Here is an 18,925-nt window from a genome sequence, read left to right as displayed (position 1 = left end):
ATTTTACCATCAGAGTGACAGGAAAAGCACCAAGACGCAGACACTCACACCATGGGAAAACCGTGGAAATGTGGGGATTGTGGAAAGGGATTCAGATCCCCATCTGAGCTGGAAACACATCGACGCAGTCACACTGGGGAGAGGCCATTCACCTGCTATCAGTGTGGGAAGAGATTTACTAATTCATCAGACCTGCTCACACACCAGCGAGTTCACACTGGGGAGAGGCCATTCACCTGCTCTGATTGTGGGAAGAAATTTAGTATTTCATCCAATCTAGTGAGACACCGTCGAGTTCACTCTGGGGAGAGACCATTCACCTGCTCAGTGTGTGGAAAAAGATGCAGAGATTCATCCACCCTGCTGGTACACCAGCAAGTTCACACCAAGGAGAGGCTGTTCACTTGTTCTGAGTGTGGGAAGGGATTCACTCGGTTATCCAGTCTGCAGAGACACCATCGCGTTCACACTGGGGAGAGACCATTCACCTGCTCAGAGTGTGGGAAAGGATTCAGAGATTCATCTGACCTGCTGGCACATCACCGAGTTCACACTGGGGAGAGGCCATTCATCTGCTCCGTGTGAGGGAAAGGATTTGGAGATTCCTCCACCCTGCTGACACACCAACGAGTTCACACTGGGGAGAGGCCGTTCACCTGCTCCAATTGTGGGAGGGGATTCAGTCAGTTAGCCAATCTGCTGAGACACCAGCAAATTCACAGCGGGGACAGGGAGAGGCCTTTCACCTGCTCGGAGTGTGAGAAGCGATTCAGTGATTTACCTACCCTGCTGACACACCAGCGGGTTCACACTGGGGAGAAGCCATTTACCTGCTCTCAGTGTGGGAAGGGATTCAATCGGTCATCGAACCTGCAGACACACCAGCGAGTTCACACTGGGGAGAGACCATTCACCTGCTCTGACTGTGGGAAGGGATTCACTCAGTCATCCCACCTGCTGAGACACCAGCGAGTTCACAAGTGATGACTGGGGTTGTATTCTGCTCTTATTGCTGCTGTTAATCACATCCGGGACTGAACCATGTTCATTCTGACAGATGGTGAAGTGGGGGGGTCAGAGGGTTTCTTGCTGCTGGACTGGCCAGTCTCTCAATTTTCATTCCAGTGGCTGATTCCATTTGAACGAGGGCACATTTCCACTGAAATGATCCACAAAAACAGATGTCAGATGAGACTGAGATGAGGAAAAAATTCTTAACTCAAAGGGTAGTGAACTTGTGGAATTCTCCACCACAGACGGCTGTGGGATCCCAATCACTGAATATGTTCAAGGAAGAGATAGATTTTGTTTTAGATTTTAATGGCTTCAAGCGGTGTGGGGAGAATATGGTATTGAGATTGAGGATCAGCCATGATCATATTGAATGGTGGAGCAGACTCGAATAGCCTGCTCCGAGTTTCTATAGAGTACATTAACTTTATCCTGGATAGTAAATAGTCTTTTTCCTCCCACTACAGGTGTCTTGTCGTTCATCCGTCCTCGTTCTGAGGGTTGGCCGCACTCTGAACAATCTTTCTCCACTGATTTCTCAGCTGCTCTCACTGCCTGTCCCATCGAGAGGCCGGTCCACATTCTGATACTATCCACCCGTGCCATCTCGGGCCTTCCTTGTACACATTTTCCAGGTGTTTTGTCTCGCATTGGTCAATAAAAATGCCTTTCACCAGGATGCTGTGTCACAAGTCTTTGTATTAGCTAAAGTTTTGGCAATACTTTGTCTCTGAAAGAAACCCCGTAACAGCCCTGAACATCACTGGCCTTTGAATGTGGAAGGAGCAATGTTACATCTATTCTGTCCATGGGATAAGATTTCAGATATAATTGTGACTGGAGACACTGAGACACACACACACCCGAGTGAGAGTGTTCCAGTGAACTGAGTGTGGAAAGAGCTTTAACCAGTTACACAGCCTGAAAATACATCACACTATAGGGTAAGTAGATGGGAACGTTGGAATGATAAAGTATAATTTGGGGAAAAAGGTTATCCGCATTGTTGGGAAGAATAAAAAATCAGCATTTTATTTAAATAGAGAGGCTGCAGAATTCCACAGTGGTCTCCTCGATGAGGGATATACTCAGCATGACCACTGTGACTGTGTCCTGTCGATGTACAGCTGCATTGCAGGGCCAGGATCATCTCTGAAGGAGCTGCCAGTTAGTCCCTTTTCCTCAGAGCCTTCACTACAATTAGAGAACGATGACAGCAAACAAAGAGGTCATTCAGCCCATCGTGTTCACACCCACACCAGCTTTCTGAGAGAGTGACACACCCAGTCCCACTCCCCGGCCTCTCCCTCGGTCACACCCCGGCCTCACCCTCACTCCCTCCCTGGCCTCTCCCTCGATCCCTCCCTGGACTCTCCCTCGGTCACTCCCCGGCCTCTCCCTCGGTCACTCCCCGGCCTCACCCTCGATCCCTCCCTGGCCTCTCCTTCGGTCAGTGCACGGCCTCTCCCTCGGTCACTCCCCGGCCTCTCCCTCGGTCAGTGCACGGCCTCTCCCTCGATCCCTCCCCGTCCTTTCCCTCGGTCACTCCCCGGCCTCTCCCTCGGTCACTCCCGTCCTTTCCCTCGATCCCTCCCCGGCCTCTCCCTCGGCCAGTGCACAGTCTTTCTCTCGTAATCCTGAACATTTTTTTTTCTCTTCAGATAATTATCGAGTTGTGTTTTGAAATCTTGTTTGAACCTTCCTCCTCCCCACACTGGGTCAGTGCACGCCGGGTTCTAACCACTCACTCTGGAAACAGGATTTCCTCAAATCACCATTGCTTATTTCACAAATCACCTTTAATCTGTGTCCTCTGCTTCTTGACCTTTTTGCCAATCAGAATAGTTTCTTCCGATCTACTCTGTCCAAATCCCTCTTGATTTTGAATATTTCTATCGAACCTCCTCTTCTCTATAGAGATCAGCCCCAGCTTTGCCGATCTACCCTCATAACTGAAGTTTCTCATCCCTGGAACCAGTCTCATAAATTTTTTCTGCATCCTCTACAATGTCTTCACCTCCTTCCTATAGCGATCTATCCGGAGTTGGCCACAATGCTCCAGTTGAAGCTGAACCAATATTTTATTCTGGTTCATCACAACTGCCTTGTTATTCTCGGGTATTTGGACATCAGCCTTTCTCCTGTCAATATACAGCTGCCTTATGGGGTTGTAGTCACACATTTGAAAGAGCTGCCCATCAGCCCCACTCCCCTCCCCTTTCCCCAGAGCCCTGCTAACTTTACCTTCAACTGGAGATCCAATTCACTTTGGAAAGATGTATCTGAATCTGCTTCCATCCCCTTTCAGGCAGAACATTCCAGAACAGAATTAATTGAGAAATGAATGCCCCCAGTGGATTTTTCCCAATTATTTGATGCGACGTATTTAATTGTTGATCTTCTGTTTAATACATTTCCAGAGCAGATTTAAGGGAAAATGTTCATGACATCTCAGAGATGAACCACACGAAACACTGTCTGTTTGAAACAAAGCTGATTTATTTGATGCATTAAAATATTAAACTCCAGCCACATTACAGGAGTTAACATCAGCAAAATAAAGGCCAGAATTAATGTGATTCAATCCTAAATATGATCAACAGCAGCAACAAAAGCAGAATCCAACTCCTCTAGAGACACTGTCTGAGAGTCAGTGCAGACTCGATGGGCTGAATGGCCTCCTTCTGCACTGTAGGGATTCTATGAAAAGTAAAGTCAAGATTAAAATAAATAAAGATTCTTCAGCTAGTCACTAATCAGCCTTTTCCATTTTCCTGAAGTCACCTTATAATTATTTATCTCCTAAATTTGATGAATTAAACATTATCTGCAATTATATGATAAATTATCAGTTTTATACAAATTAATGAATCATGTCTTACTTTATAGTTGGATGATGCAGTGACCAGAACTGTGCTCAGTATTCTAGCTGTGTTCTAACTCGTCTTTTATCAGTTCTAACATAATCTCCCTGCTCTTATATTCCAGGCCTCAGACAGGAAAGTGTCCCAAATGCCTCCTTGACCATCTGATCTACATGTGCAGCCATCTTCAGGGATCAGTGGATATGCACTCCAAAGTCCCTCTGTTCCTCTATAATTCTCAACATCATCCCATGTATTGTTCATTCCCTTGTCTTGTTTACTCTCCCAAATTCAATCTCTCTCATTGATCCAGATTGAATTCTATTTGCTATTTTTGTGTTGACGAACCCCCCAGTCCATTAATATCTTCCTGCTGTCCACAGCTTTATTCCTCATCGTCAACCATGGGAGCAACTTTTGTATCAGATGCAAACTTAGCAATCATTTTCCACACAGTTGAGCCAAAATTATTGACACATACCAGAAAACTGTGAACACCGCTGGAAACAGGCATCTTGGCATCATTCAGTCCTGGGTGTGATTAACAGCAGCAAGAACAGCAGAATCCAACCCTTGCTGTTGCCTGTGAACTTGCTGGTGTTTCAGCAGGTTGTTTGACTGAGCGAATCCCTTCCCACACATGGAGCAGTTGAACGGCCTTTCCCCAGTGTGAACTCGCTGGTGTTTCAGCAGATTCTGTTTACTTTTAAATCTCTTCTCACAATCAGAACACTCAAAAGGTCTCTGATCAGTGTGAACAAGTTGGTGTGTAGTCAGGTGGGATGACTGAGTGAATCTCTTGCCGCACAGGGGGCAAGTGTAAGGTCTCTCTCCAGTGTGAACTCGCCGGTGTATCAGAAGGTCAGATGTATCAATGAATTCCTGACAACACACAGGGCAGGTGAACGGCCTCTCCCCAGTGTGAACTCGATGGTGTCTCAGAAGGTGAGCTAATCGAGTGAATCCCTTCCCACAGAGAGAGCAGATGAACGGCCTCTCCCCTGTGTGAGTGTGCTGGTGTTTCAGAAGATCCTTTTTGCTTTTAAATGTTTTCTCACATTCAGAACAATTGAAAGGTCTCTGATCAGTGTGAACAAATCGATGTTTCAGGAGCTGGGATGAACAAGTGAATCCCTTCCCACACACGGAGCAGATGAACGGCCTCTCCCCAGTATGAGTGCGTTGGTGAATCAGTAAATCCTTTTTACTTTTAAAGTTCTTCTCGCAATCAGAACATTTAAATGGTCTCCGATCAGTGTGAACACTTTGGTGTGTCAGGAGGTGGGATGACTGAGTGAATCCCTTACCACACATGTTACAGATGAAAGGCCTCTCCCCAGTGTGAGTGTGTTGGTGAATCAACAAATCCTTTCCGCTTTTAAAGCTCTTCCCACACTCACAACATTTAAACGGTCTCTGATCAGAGTGAACCTGGTGGTGAGTCCGGAGGTTTGATAAAGCATTAAATCCCTTCCCACATTGAAGACAGGTGAATGGCCTCTCACCAGTATGGACATGCTGGTGTGTGTACAGGCTGGATGACTGAGTGAATCCCTTCCCACACACAGCAGGTGAATGGTCTCTCCCCAGTGTGAATACGTCGATGGGTTTCCAATTCAGATGGGTAATTGAATCCCGTCCCACAGTCCGCACATTTCCACGGTTTCTCCATGATTATTGACAGGCTATCGGGTGTAGGCGGGATGCAGATTTGAGCTCACTATCAGATCAGCCATGATGTTATTAAATGGCGGAACTGGCCCGTGGGGCCGAATGGCCTATTGCTGCTCCTTGTTCACATGGTGCCGGTGTCCTCCTGTCTCTCCAGGTTATATAATCAGTTGAAACCAGGTCCACACAGAGAACACGAGTACGGTGTCTACCTGATGTAAATGTGCTATTTCTTTTCACGCTGTGTGACTGGTTAAAGCTCTGTTCCAGCTGACTGTGGAAAAATAACTGAGATGTCTGTGTCTCGGGGCTTTTCCAGTCACACTGATGTTGAATAATTTCCCAAAGACAAAATAGGCAAACGTTTCTCCTTCCACATTCATAGGCCTTTGATATTCAGATCCTGAAGAACCATGTGACACTGTCAGATCCCGAGACGTTTGGTTTGAATCGCCCGTCTGCAGATATTCTGGAAAAGGAGTTTACATTGAATTACTTTGAATATACAAGACACAAACAAGCCATTCAGTTTAATTCTTTATACTTGACACATCTTCTCCTGTCCCATAGACCTAATCTCAGCCTTTCAGTTGATTTTTCTATTTCTTTTTCTCTCGTGTGTTTCTCCCATTTCCTTTTGAAACAATCTCAGCACTTTCCTCAACTCATTTCTATGGTAATTCTAAACCTGTGAGTGAAGACGTTTGTCCTCATTGCCTTCTTGGATTTATTAGTAACTGTCTGGTATTTATGACTCTTTGTTTATTGATCGTTCCTTCTTTTAGACTCTGTCACGAGTGGAAACATTCTCTCTACATTTCCCCTGTCCAAGCCACTAATAATTTTAAAGACTTCTATCAGGTCACTGCTCGATAGGAAAAAACTTCAATCCATTTAATCTTTCCTGAAAGCTGTAATCTCTGTTTACAAACATCATCACAGTCAATGCAGAACAGAAATCACAGAGAGACAAACATTCCTCTTGGGGTTGAGTTTTCTGTGTGCAAATCGTCAATTTGTAACAATGTGTAAAAGCAGTTTTCAAACATCTTTCAGTGTCAGTCCACAATAGAAATGCTGAACAGACAATTCACTTTCCTCCACTCCCAGTTTTCTCCCTCCCTCCTCTGTCTGGGTTCAGTTCTCCAGCTCCTGTCTGCAGACTAACAATAAAACCAATGGGTCTGATTGGGGGGTTTGCAGCCTCCAACAGGTGTTTGTGAATCCTCCCCGCCCACCTCACAGGCTTTCCTTCCTTTCCAGAGATCAGAGTCCTCATTGATTTGAGGCCAAAGTGTAACCTCTTATTTATTGTCCCCCTCCCACATCCTCTGATGTGAACCATCCTCCAGTGGCTGAGCCAGGGTGGGGCCGTTAACCTGGGCCTGTTCCCGGGAGGGAGGGAGGGAGAAGCCCCGCAGCTGCAAACCAGGGAGCTGACAATGATTCTGAAGGGTTTGCGGATCCACAAAGTGTTTCCAAATCCTCCCCAATGTCCAGCCACCTGCTGTCCCTGCGGTAAAGCCAGGGCCTGTTTCCTGGGCCAGAAGTTGGTGCTGTTTCCAGTGCAGCCGTGGTTTCCATTCCCACCCTGCGCTCACAAACTCCTCCCGAACCCTCCCCAACACCATGACTGACACTGAGCATGCTCAGAGCGTGCACCCACACCACCTGATGTGGAGGTGCCGGTGTTGGACTGGGTGAGTCACCTGATGAAGGGGCGGCGCTCCGAAAGCTCCTGATTCCAAATAAACCTGTTAGATGTGAACCTGGTGTTGTGACTTCTTACTGTGCTCACCACACCTGCGTAGTGCGTTCCCAGGCTCCCCAGCGCTTTATCATCTTTGCGCATGCTCCACTCCCAGCCTGGGCCCGCCCCTCATTCACTCCGATTCGTTGGAGGATCAACCGCTCCCGCTCCGTCATCCAGCCCCGCCCCCTCTTCCTATTGGTCCGGAGCTGCCGTCAATCAGTCCCCGGGCATTGTGATGTGGAGCATGCGCAGTGCCTGCGGCAGACGGTAAGGCGCTCGAGCGAGCAGGTTTTAAATGGAGATTTTTACAAAGATCCAGTGCGGATCCAGAGCCCAAAATAAAATTGGAAACATAAATGGAGTTGGCGGGTGGATGGTGAGGCTTTATAAACACCCGGTGTCGGCCACAAACCCTCAATTTGCAAAGCAAATTCCTCGGGCCTTCCGAAGGCTTCAGACCCGAGTTCACATCCGCCATCTTTAGAGGGAACCAAGTATTGCAAAGCGCATGCGCATCCGCCATCTTTGTTGAGGTAAATTGGAATAACGCATGCGCAGCCACCATACTTCTTGAGGGTGAAACCAAATGAATAACCCACTGGAGACAAAAAAAATCAGACAGTTTGTTATAAAATCAATGTGTTGTTGTAAAACCGGAAGTTAGGGTTACAGCCAACAACAACTTCTATTTATATAACACCATTAATATCAGGGTGGTTAGCACTGCTGCCTCACAGCTCCAGGGACTCAGGTTCGATTCCAGCCTTAGGTCACTGTCTGTGCAGAGTTTGCACGTTATCCCTGTGACTGTGGGTTTCCTCTGGATGCTCTGGTTTTCTCCCACCGTCCAAAGATGTGATGCTTAGGGGAATATATTGCCCCTTCGTGTACAAAGATGTGCAGGTAAGGTGGGTTAGAGGTATAGATCGGGGTAAAATATTCAGAGTTGGTCCAGACTTGATGGGCCAAATGGTTTCCTTCTGCATGGTCGGAATTCTTTGAGAAGTCATCCTTGTGCAGTGAAGGTCTCGTCACTAATGGTGGAGTGATTAAAAAATGGAATGTGTAGGAAGCCAGAATCAGAGCAGTACGAGAGGTGATTCCAGAGATGGGGAGGAACAGGCCTTGGAGTGATTTGTATAAATTAGTTGTAAGGATGCATGAAAAAATGCAACATTTCATTTGGATCTCATAGAATCCTACAGTGCAGAAGGAGGCCATTGGGCCCATCGAATCTGCATTGACCACAATCCCACCCAGGCCCTATCACCGTTACCCCATGCATTTACCCTAGCGAGACCCCCCCCTCCCCCGCAACACTCAGGGTTAATTTAGCATTGCCAATCTACTTAATCCACACCTGTTTGGACTGTGGGAGGAAACTGGTGCACCCGGAGGAAACTAATGCAGAAACAGGGAGAACCTGCAAACTCCACACAGACAGTGAACCAAGCTGGGAATCAAACTCGGGTTCCTGGTGCTGTGAGGCAGCAGTGCTAACCACTGTCCCACCGTGCCGCCCTCAGCTCAGGGAGGAGGGGAGAGGGAGAGCTCAGGGAGGAGGGAGACATAGATTTACTGTTTTGGGGAACCAGACCAGAAAAGTTGTTCCTTAGAAATTAGACTTGTCTGATCAGAATTCTATCCTGGACTGACAGTAGTTTTGTAAACTCCTTTTGCAGGATATTTGAAGGGGAAAATTTACAGTCAGCAAAATGGAATCAAGTTTCACACCAAGATTTAACAGTTGCTCAATTCACCAGCACCTGAACACTATCAGCCTTTGAATGTGGAGTGTGGGGAAATATTTCAAACTTCAGTGTGACTGGAAAAGCACCGAGAGAGAGACACACCCGAGTGAGAGTTTTCCAGTGAACTGACTGTGGAAAGAGCTTTAACCAGTTACACAGCCTGAAAAAACATCACACCATTCACAGCAATGTGAATCTGTGCATGTGTTCATTGTGTGGATGAGGCTTCAACTAATCACCCAATATGGAGAGACATGATGATATTGACACCATAGAAAAACCGTGGATATGTGTGGACTGTGGGAAAGCATTCACTTGCCCATCCAAACTGGAAACTCATCGACGCACCCACACTGGGGAGAGGCCCTTCACCTGCCCCGTGTGTTGGAAGGAATTTACTCAATCATCCTGCCTAACATTACACCAGCGAGTTCACACTGGAGAGAGACCGTACACTTGCTCTGTGTGTGGGAAGGGATTCGTCCAGATGTATAACCTACAATTACACCGGAGAATTCATACCGGGGAGAGGCCGTTCACCTGCTCCGTGTGTGGAAAGCGATTCATTAATTCATCCAACCTCGTGACACACCAGAGAGTTCACACTGAGGAGAGGCCGTTCAGCTGCACTGACTGTGGAAAGAGCTTCAGACATTCATCCAGCCTCAAAGCACATCAGCGACTTCACACTGGGGAGAGACCATTCACCTGCTCAGAGTGTGGGAAGGGATTCACTACCTCCTCCCACCTGGTGACACACCAGCGACTTCACGAGTGAGTGCAGGGAGTGGATTCTGCTGTACTTGCTGCTGTTAATCATCCAGGAGTGAGCCACATTCATTGACATTTGAGGTTTGTTTCTGCTGATGTTAATAATCCCTGTAGGTGGGCTGCAGGTTAATATTCTCAATCTAGAGCTGAGTGTGTTTTTGGGGTTGCAGTTTCCCTTTAAGAACCACTGTCTGTGATCTTTCCCCATCATTCAGGAATTCTCATCACAGATTCTTTACAGTACAGAAAGAGGCCATTCAGCCCATCAAGTCTGCACTGGCTCACTGAAAGAGCTTAATCCCATTCCCCTGCCATACCCCTGTAACCTTGCACACTCTTTCTTTTCAGATAACAATCCAATTCTCTTTTGAGTACCTTGATCAAACCTGCCTCCACTGCTCTCACAGGAAGTTTATTCCAGACTCCAACCACCCACTAGGTGAAAATAATTTTCCTCACATCAGTTTGACTCTGTTTTCCCCATTAAGGTAGGTCTGTGCCCTCTAGTTCTTGACGTTCTCTTGGTGGGAACATTTTCTCACTATTTCACCTGCCCAACTCCTCAGGATCTTGAATACCTGTATCAATCTCCTCTCGACCATCTTCAATCAGACAATTAACATTTATTTCTTCAGATGTTAATCTCTACCTGACCTGGAACTTAATATTCTGACATCTGTTAAATAAATCAGCTTTGTTTCAAACACACGGTGTGTTAAATCCTTGATTTCTCAGGATAGGAGATTAATTGATGTCCTGCTACTGACTGTTCTGTTTTTTGGATCTTTTCTCCTTTCTAACTCTAGATTATTTCAGTCTCAGACCTTCAGTTACACTCATTTTTTAAAATTTGATTTATTATTGTCACAAGTATTAGCATAAAGTGAAAAGTATTGTTTCTCATCATGGACAAGTCCCAGCTCCCGATACCTTTCAGAGTGTCTCTCCCAGCCTTGAGATCCAGGGAAGTTTTCAAGATTTAAAAACACAAAATACTGGAAATTATAATCCATACTTTTCCAAGTATCAGTTGATTGTGTCCCAGATTATTGGCTTTTCCCCACCGCTGATGTTAAGCTGATTGTTCTGTAATTGCTGTGTTTTTGAACAGGGATGTAACATTTACACACTCTGTCCTTTGTCACCACGACTCGATAAGGATTGGAAGGTTCTGGCCAGTGCGCCACAAGCTCCATGTGAAGGACAGTGTGTGTCAGAGTGCAGCAGTCCCTCAATGTCAGACTGCAGTGTCAGCCTAGATAATGTGCTCAGCTTGATGAGTATTTCCTGTTGTTATTGATGTGGATCATTCAGAAACAATGGACTCTGATGATGTCATCCAGTCCTGCTGTGATGATGTCATAGAGACTATTACATCACAGCAGAGCCTGAGTAGTGAAAACAGTTTTGTTCCAGGTGGGAGGTGATGGCCCAATGGTATTATCCCTAGACTTAATCCATAAGCTCCGCTAATGTTCTGGGGACCGGGTTCAAATCCCACCACAGCAAGTGGTGTAATTTGAACAAAGAACAAGAAAAAAGAAAATTATAGCACAGGAACAGGCCCTTTGGCCCTCCAAGCCTGCACTGATTATGCTGCCCGTCTGAACTAAAAAGACCTCTGGGGACCATATCCTTTTATTCATGCATTTGTCCAGGTGTCCCTTAAAAGTCACTATCATATCTGCTTCCACTACCTCCCCCGTCAGCCAGTTCCAGGCACCTGCCACTCTTTGTAAAAAAAAACTTGCCTCGTACATTTAATTCAATAAAAATAATTGAATTCAATTTAAAAAATCAGAATTAAGAATCTACTGCTGACCATGAAACCATTGTCAATTGTCAGAAAAAAACCATTTGGTTCAGTAAAGCAAAAAGTAAAGTTTATTTATTAGTCACAAGTAGGCTTACATTAACAGTGCAGTGAAGTTACTGTGAAATTCCCCTGGTTGCCACACTCCAGTATTTGTTCGAGTCAATACACCGAACCAGCATGTCTTTCAGACTGTGGGAGGAAACTGGAGCACCCGGAGGAAACCCATGCAGACACGCAGAGAACGTGCAAACTCCACACAGACAGTGACCCAAGCCGGGAATCGAACCCGGGTCCCTGGCGCTGTGAGGCAACAGTGTTAACCACTGTGCCACCCCATGAATGTCTGTTTGGGGAAGGAAACCTGCTGTCCTTACCTGGTCTGGCCGACATGTGACTCCAGAGCCATAGCATTGTGGCTGACTGTCAACTGCCCTCTGAAATGGCCTAGTGAGCCACTCAGTTCGATGGTAACTGGGGATGGGCAATAAATGCTGGCCATGCAGTGACGCCCATGTCCCACAAATGCATAAAAAATCCTCACAGTTTAAATTCACACAGACATTCTGTCTCCTTTTCTAATTACCACTCACTTCACCCGTTTAAAAAAAATCAGAAATTACCCACAAAAAATATTTTAATTTCTCAGATTTTCTTGACATATCAGTAGAAATGGACGTCAATGAACATAGTTCATTCCTGGATGTGATTTACAGTAAAATCCAGTCACTGATTATTTGTGAACTCGCTGGTGACTCATCAGGGTGGATGAGCGAGTGAATCTCTTCCCACACTGAGAGCAGGTGAATGGTCTCTCCCCAGTGTGAACTCGCTGGTGTCTCTGCAGGGTGGCTGATTGAGTGAATCCTTTCTCACACTGCAAACAGATGAACGGCTTCTCCCCAGTGTGAACCCGCTGGTGTGCAGTCAGTTGACATAATTGTCTAAACCCAGTTCCGCAGTGAGAGCACCTGAACGGTCTCTCGTCAGTGTGAACAAGCTGATGGCGCATCAGGTCCACAGAACCTTTATAGCATTTCTCACAGTCAGCACATTTAAAAGGTCTCTCGTCAGTGTGAACTTGCTGGTGTTTCAGCAGAGTGGACGAATCGCTGAATCCCTTCCCACATTTGGAGCAGGTGAATGTTCTCTCCCCTGTGTGAACTCGATGGTGTTGTAGAAGCCCTGATGATCGAGTGAATCTCTTCCCACATTTGCAACAGATGAACGGCTTCTCCCCAGTGTGAATTCGCTGATGTGCAGTGAGTTCAGATGATTGTCTGAACCCAGTCTCACAGTGAGAGCATCTGAAGGGTCTCTCGTCAGTGTGAACAAGCTGATGTCGCATTAGGTTCTGAGAACTTTTATAGCACTTCCCACAGTCCAAGCATTTAAATGGTCTCTCGTCAGTGTGAACTTGCTGATGTTTCAGCAGAGTGGATGAATCAGTAAATCCCTTCCCACACTTGGAGCAGGTGAATGGCCTCTCCCCAGTGTGAACTCGGTGGTGTTGTTGCAGCCCAGATGATCGAGTGAATCCCTTCCCACACTCAGGACAGGTGAATGGCTTCTGCGCATTATGAACACGCTGGTGCCTCAACAGGTTGGATGACCAAGTGAATCCCTTCGCACACTCAGGGCAGGTGAATGGCCTCTCCCCAGTGTGACAGGGCTGATGAGTTTCCAGCTCAGACGGGGATCTGAATTCCTGCTCACAGTCCCCAGATTTCCACGGTTTATCTACACTGTGAACGTTGCTGTTTTCTTGCATGTTAAAAACCCGATGATATTCAGATCCTGATGTGATGTTTGGTTTCAGTTTCCCTGACTGCAAATCTTCCCCTTCTAATGCCCTGTGAAACTGATTTAAAACAGAAAAAAGGGAGTGAGAGAGAACTCTCAAAAACAGAAAGGCAGGTTGTGAAATTGAGCTGGTTTTAGTGCCAATTTCCCACCCCCTCCCTGAATCCTTTGATTCCCTGAAAGATCTCTCCAGCTCTGGGCTAGAATTTTCCTCCATTTTAATCCTGGGAAAACTGCAGTTATTGTCAACGCTCTCTGCTACAAATTCCACCCACTGACTCCATCCCTCTCCTCGGAAACTGTCTGAGACTGAGCCAGTCTGTTCACATAGCAAAATATTTCACCCAACCTGAGAATCTGACCACAAATCCACATCATCACCAAGACCAGTTCCACCTCAGTAACATCACCCAACTCCAGTCTCCTCTCAGTTCATCTGCTGCTGAAACCGTCACCCATTCCTTTGTTTTGTTTTGATTTATTATTGTCACATGTATTAACATAGTGAAAAGTATTGTTTCCTGTGTGCTATACAGACAAAGCATACCGTTCATAGAGAAGGAAACAAGACTGTAGTGCTACAGTTATAGCTAGGGTGTAGAGAAAGATCAACTTAATGCAACGTAGGTCCATTCAAAAGTCTGATGGCAGCAGGGAAGAAGCTGTCCTTGAGTCATTTGGTACGTGACCTCAAACATTTGTATCTTTTGCCTGACGGAAGAAGGTGGAAGAGAGAATGTCCGTGGTGCGTGGAGTCCTTAATTATGCTGGCTGCTTTAGCAAGGCAGCAGGAAGTGTAGACAGAGTCAATGGATGGGAGGCTGGTTTGAGTGATGGATTGGGCTACATTCACGACCTTCTGTAGTTCCTTGTGGTCTTTGGGCAGAGCAGGAGCCATACCAAGCTGATGCTAATGCTTTCCATGGTGCATCTGTAAAAGTTGGTGAGAGTCATAGCTAACATGCCAAATTTCATAGAGTCATAGAGGTTTACAGCATGGAAACAGGCCCTTCGGCCCAACTTGTCATGCTGCCTTTTTTTTTAAACCCCTAAGCTCGTCCCAATTGCCCGCATTTGGCCCATATCCCTCTATACCCATCATACCCATGTAACTATCTAAATGTTTTTTAAAAGACAAAATTGTACCCACCTCTACTACTACCTCTGGCAGCTTGTTCCAGACACTTTGCCCCTCTGGATCCTTTTGTATCTCTCCCCTCTCACCTTAAACCTATGCCCTTTAGTTTTAGACTCCCCTACCTTTGGGAAAAGATATTGACTATCTAGCTGATCTATGCCTCTCATTATTTTATAGACCTCTATAAGATCACCCCTCAGCCTTCTACGCTCCAGAGAAAAAAAGTCCCAGTCTATCCAGCCTCTCCTTATAACTCAAACCATCAAGTCCCGGTAGCATTCCAGTAAATCTCTTCTGCACTCTTTCTAGTTTCTAGTTTAATAATATCCTTTCTATAATAGAAGTGAACACAGTATTCCAAGTGTGGCCTTACCAATGTCTTGTCCAACTTCAACAACTCCTGTATTCAATGTTCTGACCAATGAAAGCAAGAATGCTGAATGCCTTCTTCACCACTCTGTGACTCCACTGTCAATGAGCTATGAACCTGTACCCCTAGATCTCTTTGTTCTGTAACTCTCCCCAGTGGCCTACCATTAACTGAGCAAGTCCTGCCCTGGTTCAATCTACCAAAATGCAATACCTTGCATTTATCTAAATTAAACTCCATCTGCCATTTGTCAACTCACTGACCTAATTGATCAAGATCCCGTTGCAATCCGAGATAACCTTCTTCACTGTCCACTATGCCACCAATCTTGGTGTCATCTGCAAACTTACAAACCGTGCCTCCTATATTCTCATCCAAATCATTAATATAAATTACAAATAACAGTGGACCCAGCACCGATCCCTGAGGCACTCCGCTGGTCACAGGTCTCCAGTTTGAAAAACAACCTTCTACAACCTCCCTCTGGCTTCTGTCATCAAGCCAATTTTGTATCCATTTAGCTCCCTCACCCTGGATCCCGTGAGATTTTCCTTAGTCTTCTGAGAAAGTAGAGGCGTTGGTGGGCTTTCTTAACTAGAGTGTTGGCTTGGGGGGACCAGGACAGGTTGTTAATGATCTGGGCACCTAAAAACTTGAAGCTTTCGACCATTTCTACTTCATCCCCGTTGATATAGACAGGGCACGTTCTCCACTATGTTTCCTTAAGTCGATGACAATCTCCTTCATTTTGTTTACATTGAGGGAGAGATTATTGTTGTCGCACCAGTTCACCAGATTCTCTATCTCATTCCTGTACTCTGTCTCGTCATTGTTGGAGATCTGACCCACTACGGTGGTGTCACCAGCAAACTTGAAAATCGAGTTGGAGTGAAATTTGGCCACACAATCATAGATGTATAAGGAGTATAGTAAGGGCTGAGAACACAGCCTTGTGGGGCACCGGTGTTGAGGATGATTGTGGAGGAGGTGTTGTTGCCTATCCTTACTGATTGTGGTCTGTGGGTTAGGAAGTTCAGCATCCAGTTGCAGAGGGAGGAGCCGAGCCCAGGCCACGGAGTTTGGAGATGAGTTTTGTGGGAATAATGATGTTAAAGGCTGAACTGTAGTCAATAAATAGGAGTCTGACAAAGCTGTCTTTGTAATCTCGATGTTCCAGGGTTGAGTGCAGGGCCAGGGAATTGGCATCTGCTGTGGACTTGTTGGGCGGTAGGCGAACTGTATCGGATCCAGGCAGTCCGAGAGGCTAACCTTTTGAAGCACTTCATAATGATGGATGTTAGACCCACCGGACGAGAGCCATTAAGGCACGCTGCTTGGCTTTTCTTTCGTACTGAGATGATGGTCATCTTCTTGAAGCAGATAGGACCTCAGATTGTTGTAAAGAGAGGTTGATGATGTCTGCGAATACCCCGGCCAGCTGATCCATGCAGGTTCTGAGTGCTTGTTACCATTAGACTTAATCATTCTAACACACCCCTGGCCGGTCTCCCTCACTCAACCTGTCTATTAACTTGAGGTCATCACAATCCTGCTGCCCACGTGTTTACTCATTCCAAATCTTGTTCACCCACCACAAAGGCTCCTGTTTATGAATCAACATTTTAAATTTCTCATCCTTGTTCTCAAGTCCCTCCATGGTTTCACCCCTCCCCATCTCTGTAATCTCCTCTCGCCTCACAACCCTCCAATATCTCTGCATTCCTTTCATTCCGGCTTCCTCAGCATTCACAGTTTTAATCACTCCATCATACGTGTCCGCACTCCCAGTTACCAAGGCCATAATCTTCGGAATTTCCCCCTAAACTGCTCCCCCTCTGTGTCATCCTTCCTTTAAGATACTCCCCCTCTGTGTCATACTCCCCCCCCCCTGCTCCCCCTCTGTGTCATCCTTCCTTTAAGATACTCATTAAAACTACCTCTTTAACCAAACCTTTACCCATCCACCCTCATGTCTGCTCACATGACTCTATGTCAAATGTTGCTTTATAACACACCTGAGAAACGCCTCAGAATGCTCCAGTACATGAAAGATGCTGTATAAATACACATTGTAATTATTGATTTGGAGATGTATCACTGTCCCTTCATCATCACTGGGTGAATAGCCTGTAACTCTTGACCTAAAGGGGAGCACCTTCACCACATGGACTGCAGCTGTTCAAGAAGATAAAACATAATCTTCTCCACAGGTAATTTCAGAGAAACCCTACAGTGCAGAAAGAGGCCATTCGGCCCATCGAGTCTGCACCAACCACAATCCCACCCAGGCCCTACCCCCATATCCCTACATATTTTACCCGCTAATCCCTCTAATCTACGCATCCCAGGACACTCAGGGGCAATTTTATTTTAGCATAGCCAATCAACCTAACCGGCACATCTTTGGACTGTGGAAGGAAACCAGAACACCCAGAGGAAACCCACACAGACACGAGGAGAATGTGCAAACTCCGCACAGACAGTGACCCAAGCCAGGAATCGAACCCAGGTCCCTGGAGCTGTGAAGCAGCAGTGCTAACCACTGTGCTACCGTGCCGCCCGTTTTGGGGATGGGAAATATTTTCTGTTGGTCTTGTTAGTGAAAAGACAGGGTAGTGGGATGAGCTGATTCCCTTGTAGAGAACCAGCAAATGCATGATGGGTTAGTCATTTTCTGTAGTGTAATAATTCAATGTTTCTGTGGCTTAATGAAAAAGAGACCAATTCTGGAGGCCAGGAACTAACTTCTGGAATCAATGCCCACTGCCTCCAATCGAGGTGGCGGCTGCACATGCGCCCTGTTGCCCATTGCCCCCTATAAAGATGGCCACCGCCCTGCTGTCCATTGCCCCCAATAAATATGGCGGTCACGCTGCCCATTGTTCTCGAAAGATGGAGGCTGCAAAATCGGTCAGGCAGGGCCTCGGGCGTCTTATTTGTGGTTTGAAGCTAATATCCGATGTTTATGAAAGCTCCGCTTCCTATACCGGGTGCTTATGAGTCCTCCCTTTTGACTCTCAGGCTCCATTTAATCTCACTCACCCGGTGTCTACAATCAGTTTCTGGTCTCCCTGCTGCTCCGACACCACCCCGTCCGACCACTGCCTACACCGCACTGCGCATGCTCCAGTCAGAGAGGCACTGAGTCTGCGCAATGATCTCCAGTATTGAAGATAGGGTATCGTCACCCTCTCGGTGCACGCTGGGTAATGGCACCGCCATTGCCACTTGATATTGTCAAATACAAATACATCTTTTGTGGTCCATGATCATAATGACTGGCCTGGCCGAGAATGGCTTACTCCTGTTCCTATTTTCTATGAAAATATATTTAAACAGGCTTATTTTAAATTAATTAACACCTTCCTTGAAATAGTGTGCACAATCATTTGTCAGTCTGGGAATTTAAACTTGCTCTTTCACTTTCAGTCAGGAACACGTCCCAGTTTCACACTAAACTTTGATTTGACAGCATGTTTCCAGCCTTCACCGTTGTTCAAAATTGTTGCAAACTCTCGGCAGCTGTGACGGTATTTGTAAAGACAGAGTCAATGTTTCCAGTCCAATATGACTCTTCAGTTCCAAAACATTAGCTCTGTTTCTGCAGCGATGCTACCAAACCTGCTTTGTTTTTATTTCCGATTTCCAGCATCTGTAATATTTTGATTTTCTTTCACAATTGTTCACCTGACTCGAAACATAGTTATAAAAGAGTCTTCTGTTCCATGTTTAGGAGCTCTGGACTATAGAAAAGAGCAGTTGGGACACATTTCTTACACACCTCAGGATTAACCCACTTTGCTGTCAGTGAAGAGAGATGAGAAAGTCCAAAGTGCTGTTTGTCCCTCTCAGTGTGACCCTATGGCAGGAACAGACTGCAGTTCTGTTCCTGCTGTGTGAACCTCCCCCAGATTGCCCCTTCTGAGCTCCAGCCGGCAATGTTAAACATTCAGCTGGGAAAGACGAACATCTGCAACTAT

General features: G+C 46.1%; 4 protein-coding genes across 4 annotated transcripts in view; 2 read left to right on the top strand and 2 right to left on the bottom strand.

Moving 5' to 3' along the window:
* LOC144485607 (uncharacterized) overlaps positions 1–1,038 on the top strand; it is a 37,471-nt gene extending 36,433 nt beyond the window's left edge. Inside the window, 2 exon segments of the mRNA XM_078203706.1 lie at positions 228–563; positions 738–1,038. Coding sequence (XP_078059832.1) covers positions 228–563; positions 738–1,038 — 637 coding nt within the window.
* A 2,497-nt stretch (positions 1,039–3,535) lies between these two features.
* Positions 3,536–7,398, bottom strand: LOC144485606 (uncharacterized). Its single transcript, XM_078203705.1, has 2 exons — positions 7,336–7,398; positions 3,536–5,306 (listed from the first exon to the last, which is right to left on the bottom strand). Exons 1-2 carry the CDS (start codon positions 7,396–7,398, stop codon positions 4,401–4,403), a joined length of 969 nt encoding a protein of 322 aa, XP_078059831.1. The 3' UTR covers positions 3,536–4,400.
* A 149-nt stretch (positions 7,399–7,547) lies between these two features.
* Positions 7,548–18,925, top strand: part of LOC144485615 (uncharacterized) — a 69,847-nt gene continuing 58,469 nt past the window's right edge. The window contains exons 1-2 of the mRNA XM_078203712.1: positions 7,548–7,832; positions 8,982–9,581. Of these exons, the coding sequence (XP_078059838.1) occupies positions 9,295–9,581 (287 nt within the window). The 5' untranslated portion in view covers positions 7,548–7,832; positions 8,982–9,294. The remainder of the gene's footprint in view (positions 7,833–8,981; positions 9,582–18,925) is intronic.
* On the bottom strand, positions 11,686–18,068 carry LOC144485622 (uncharacterized). The gene is made up of 2 exons (XM_078203721.1): positions 17,988–18,068; positions 11,686–13,495 (listed from the first exon to the last, which is right to left on the bottom strand). The coding sequence occupies exon 2, from the start codon at positions 13,403–13,405 to the stop codon at positions 12,368–12,370; it is 1,038 nt and encodes a 345-aa protein (XP_078059847.1). The 5' UTR covers positions 13,406–13,495; positions 17,988–18,068; the 3' UTR covers positions 11,686–12,367.

This window comes from Mustelus asterias, unplaced genomic scaffold (genome assembly GCF_964213995.1).
Source record: "Mustelus asterias unplaced genomic scaffold, sMusAst1.hap1.1 HAP1_SCAFFOLD_201, whole genome shotgun sequence".
Lineage (NCBI taxonomy): Eukaryota > Metazoa > Chordata > Chondrichthyes > Carcharhiniformes > Triakidae > Mustelus > Mustelus asterias.
This window is presented reverse-complemented; position numbering and strand designations above follow the sequence as displayed.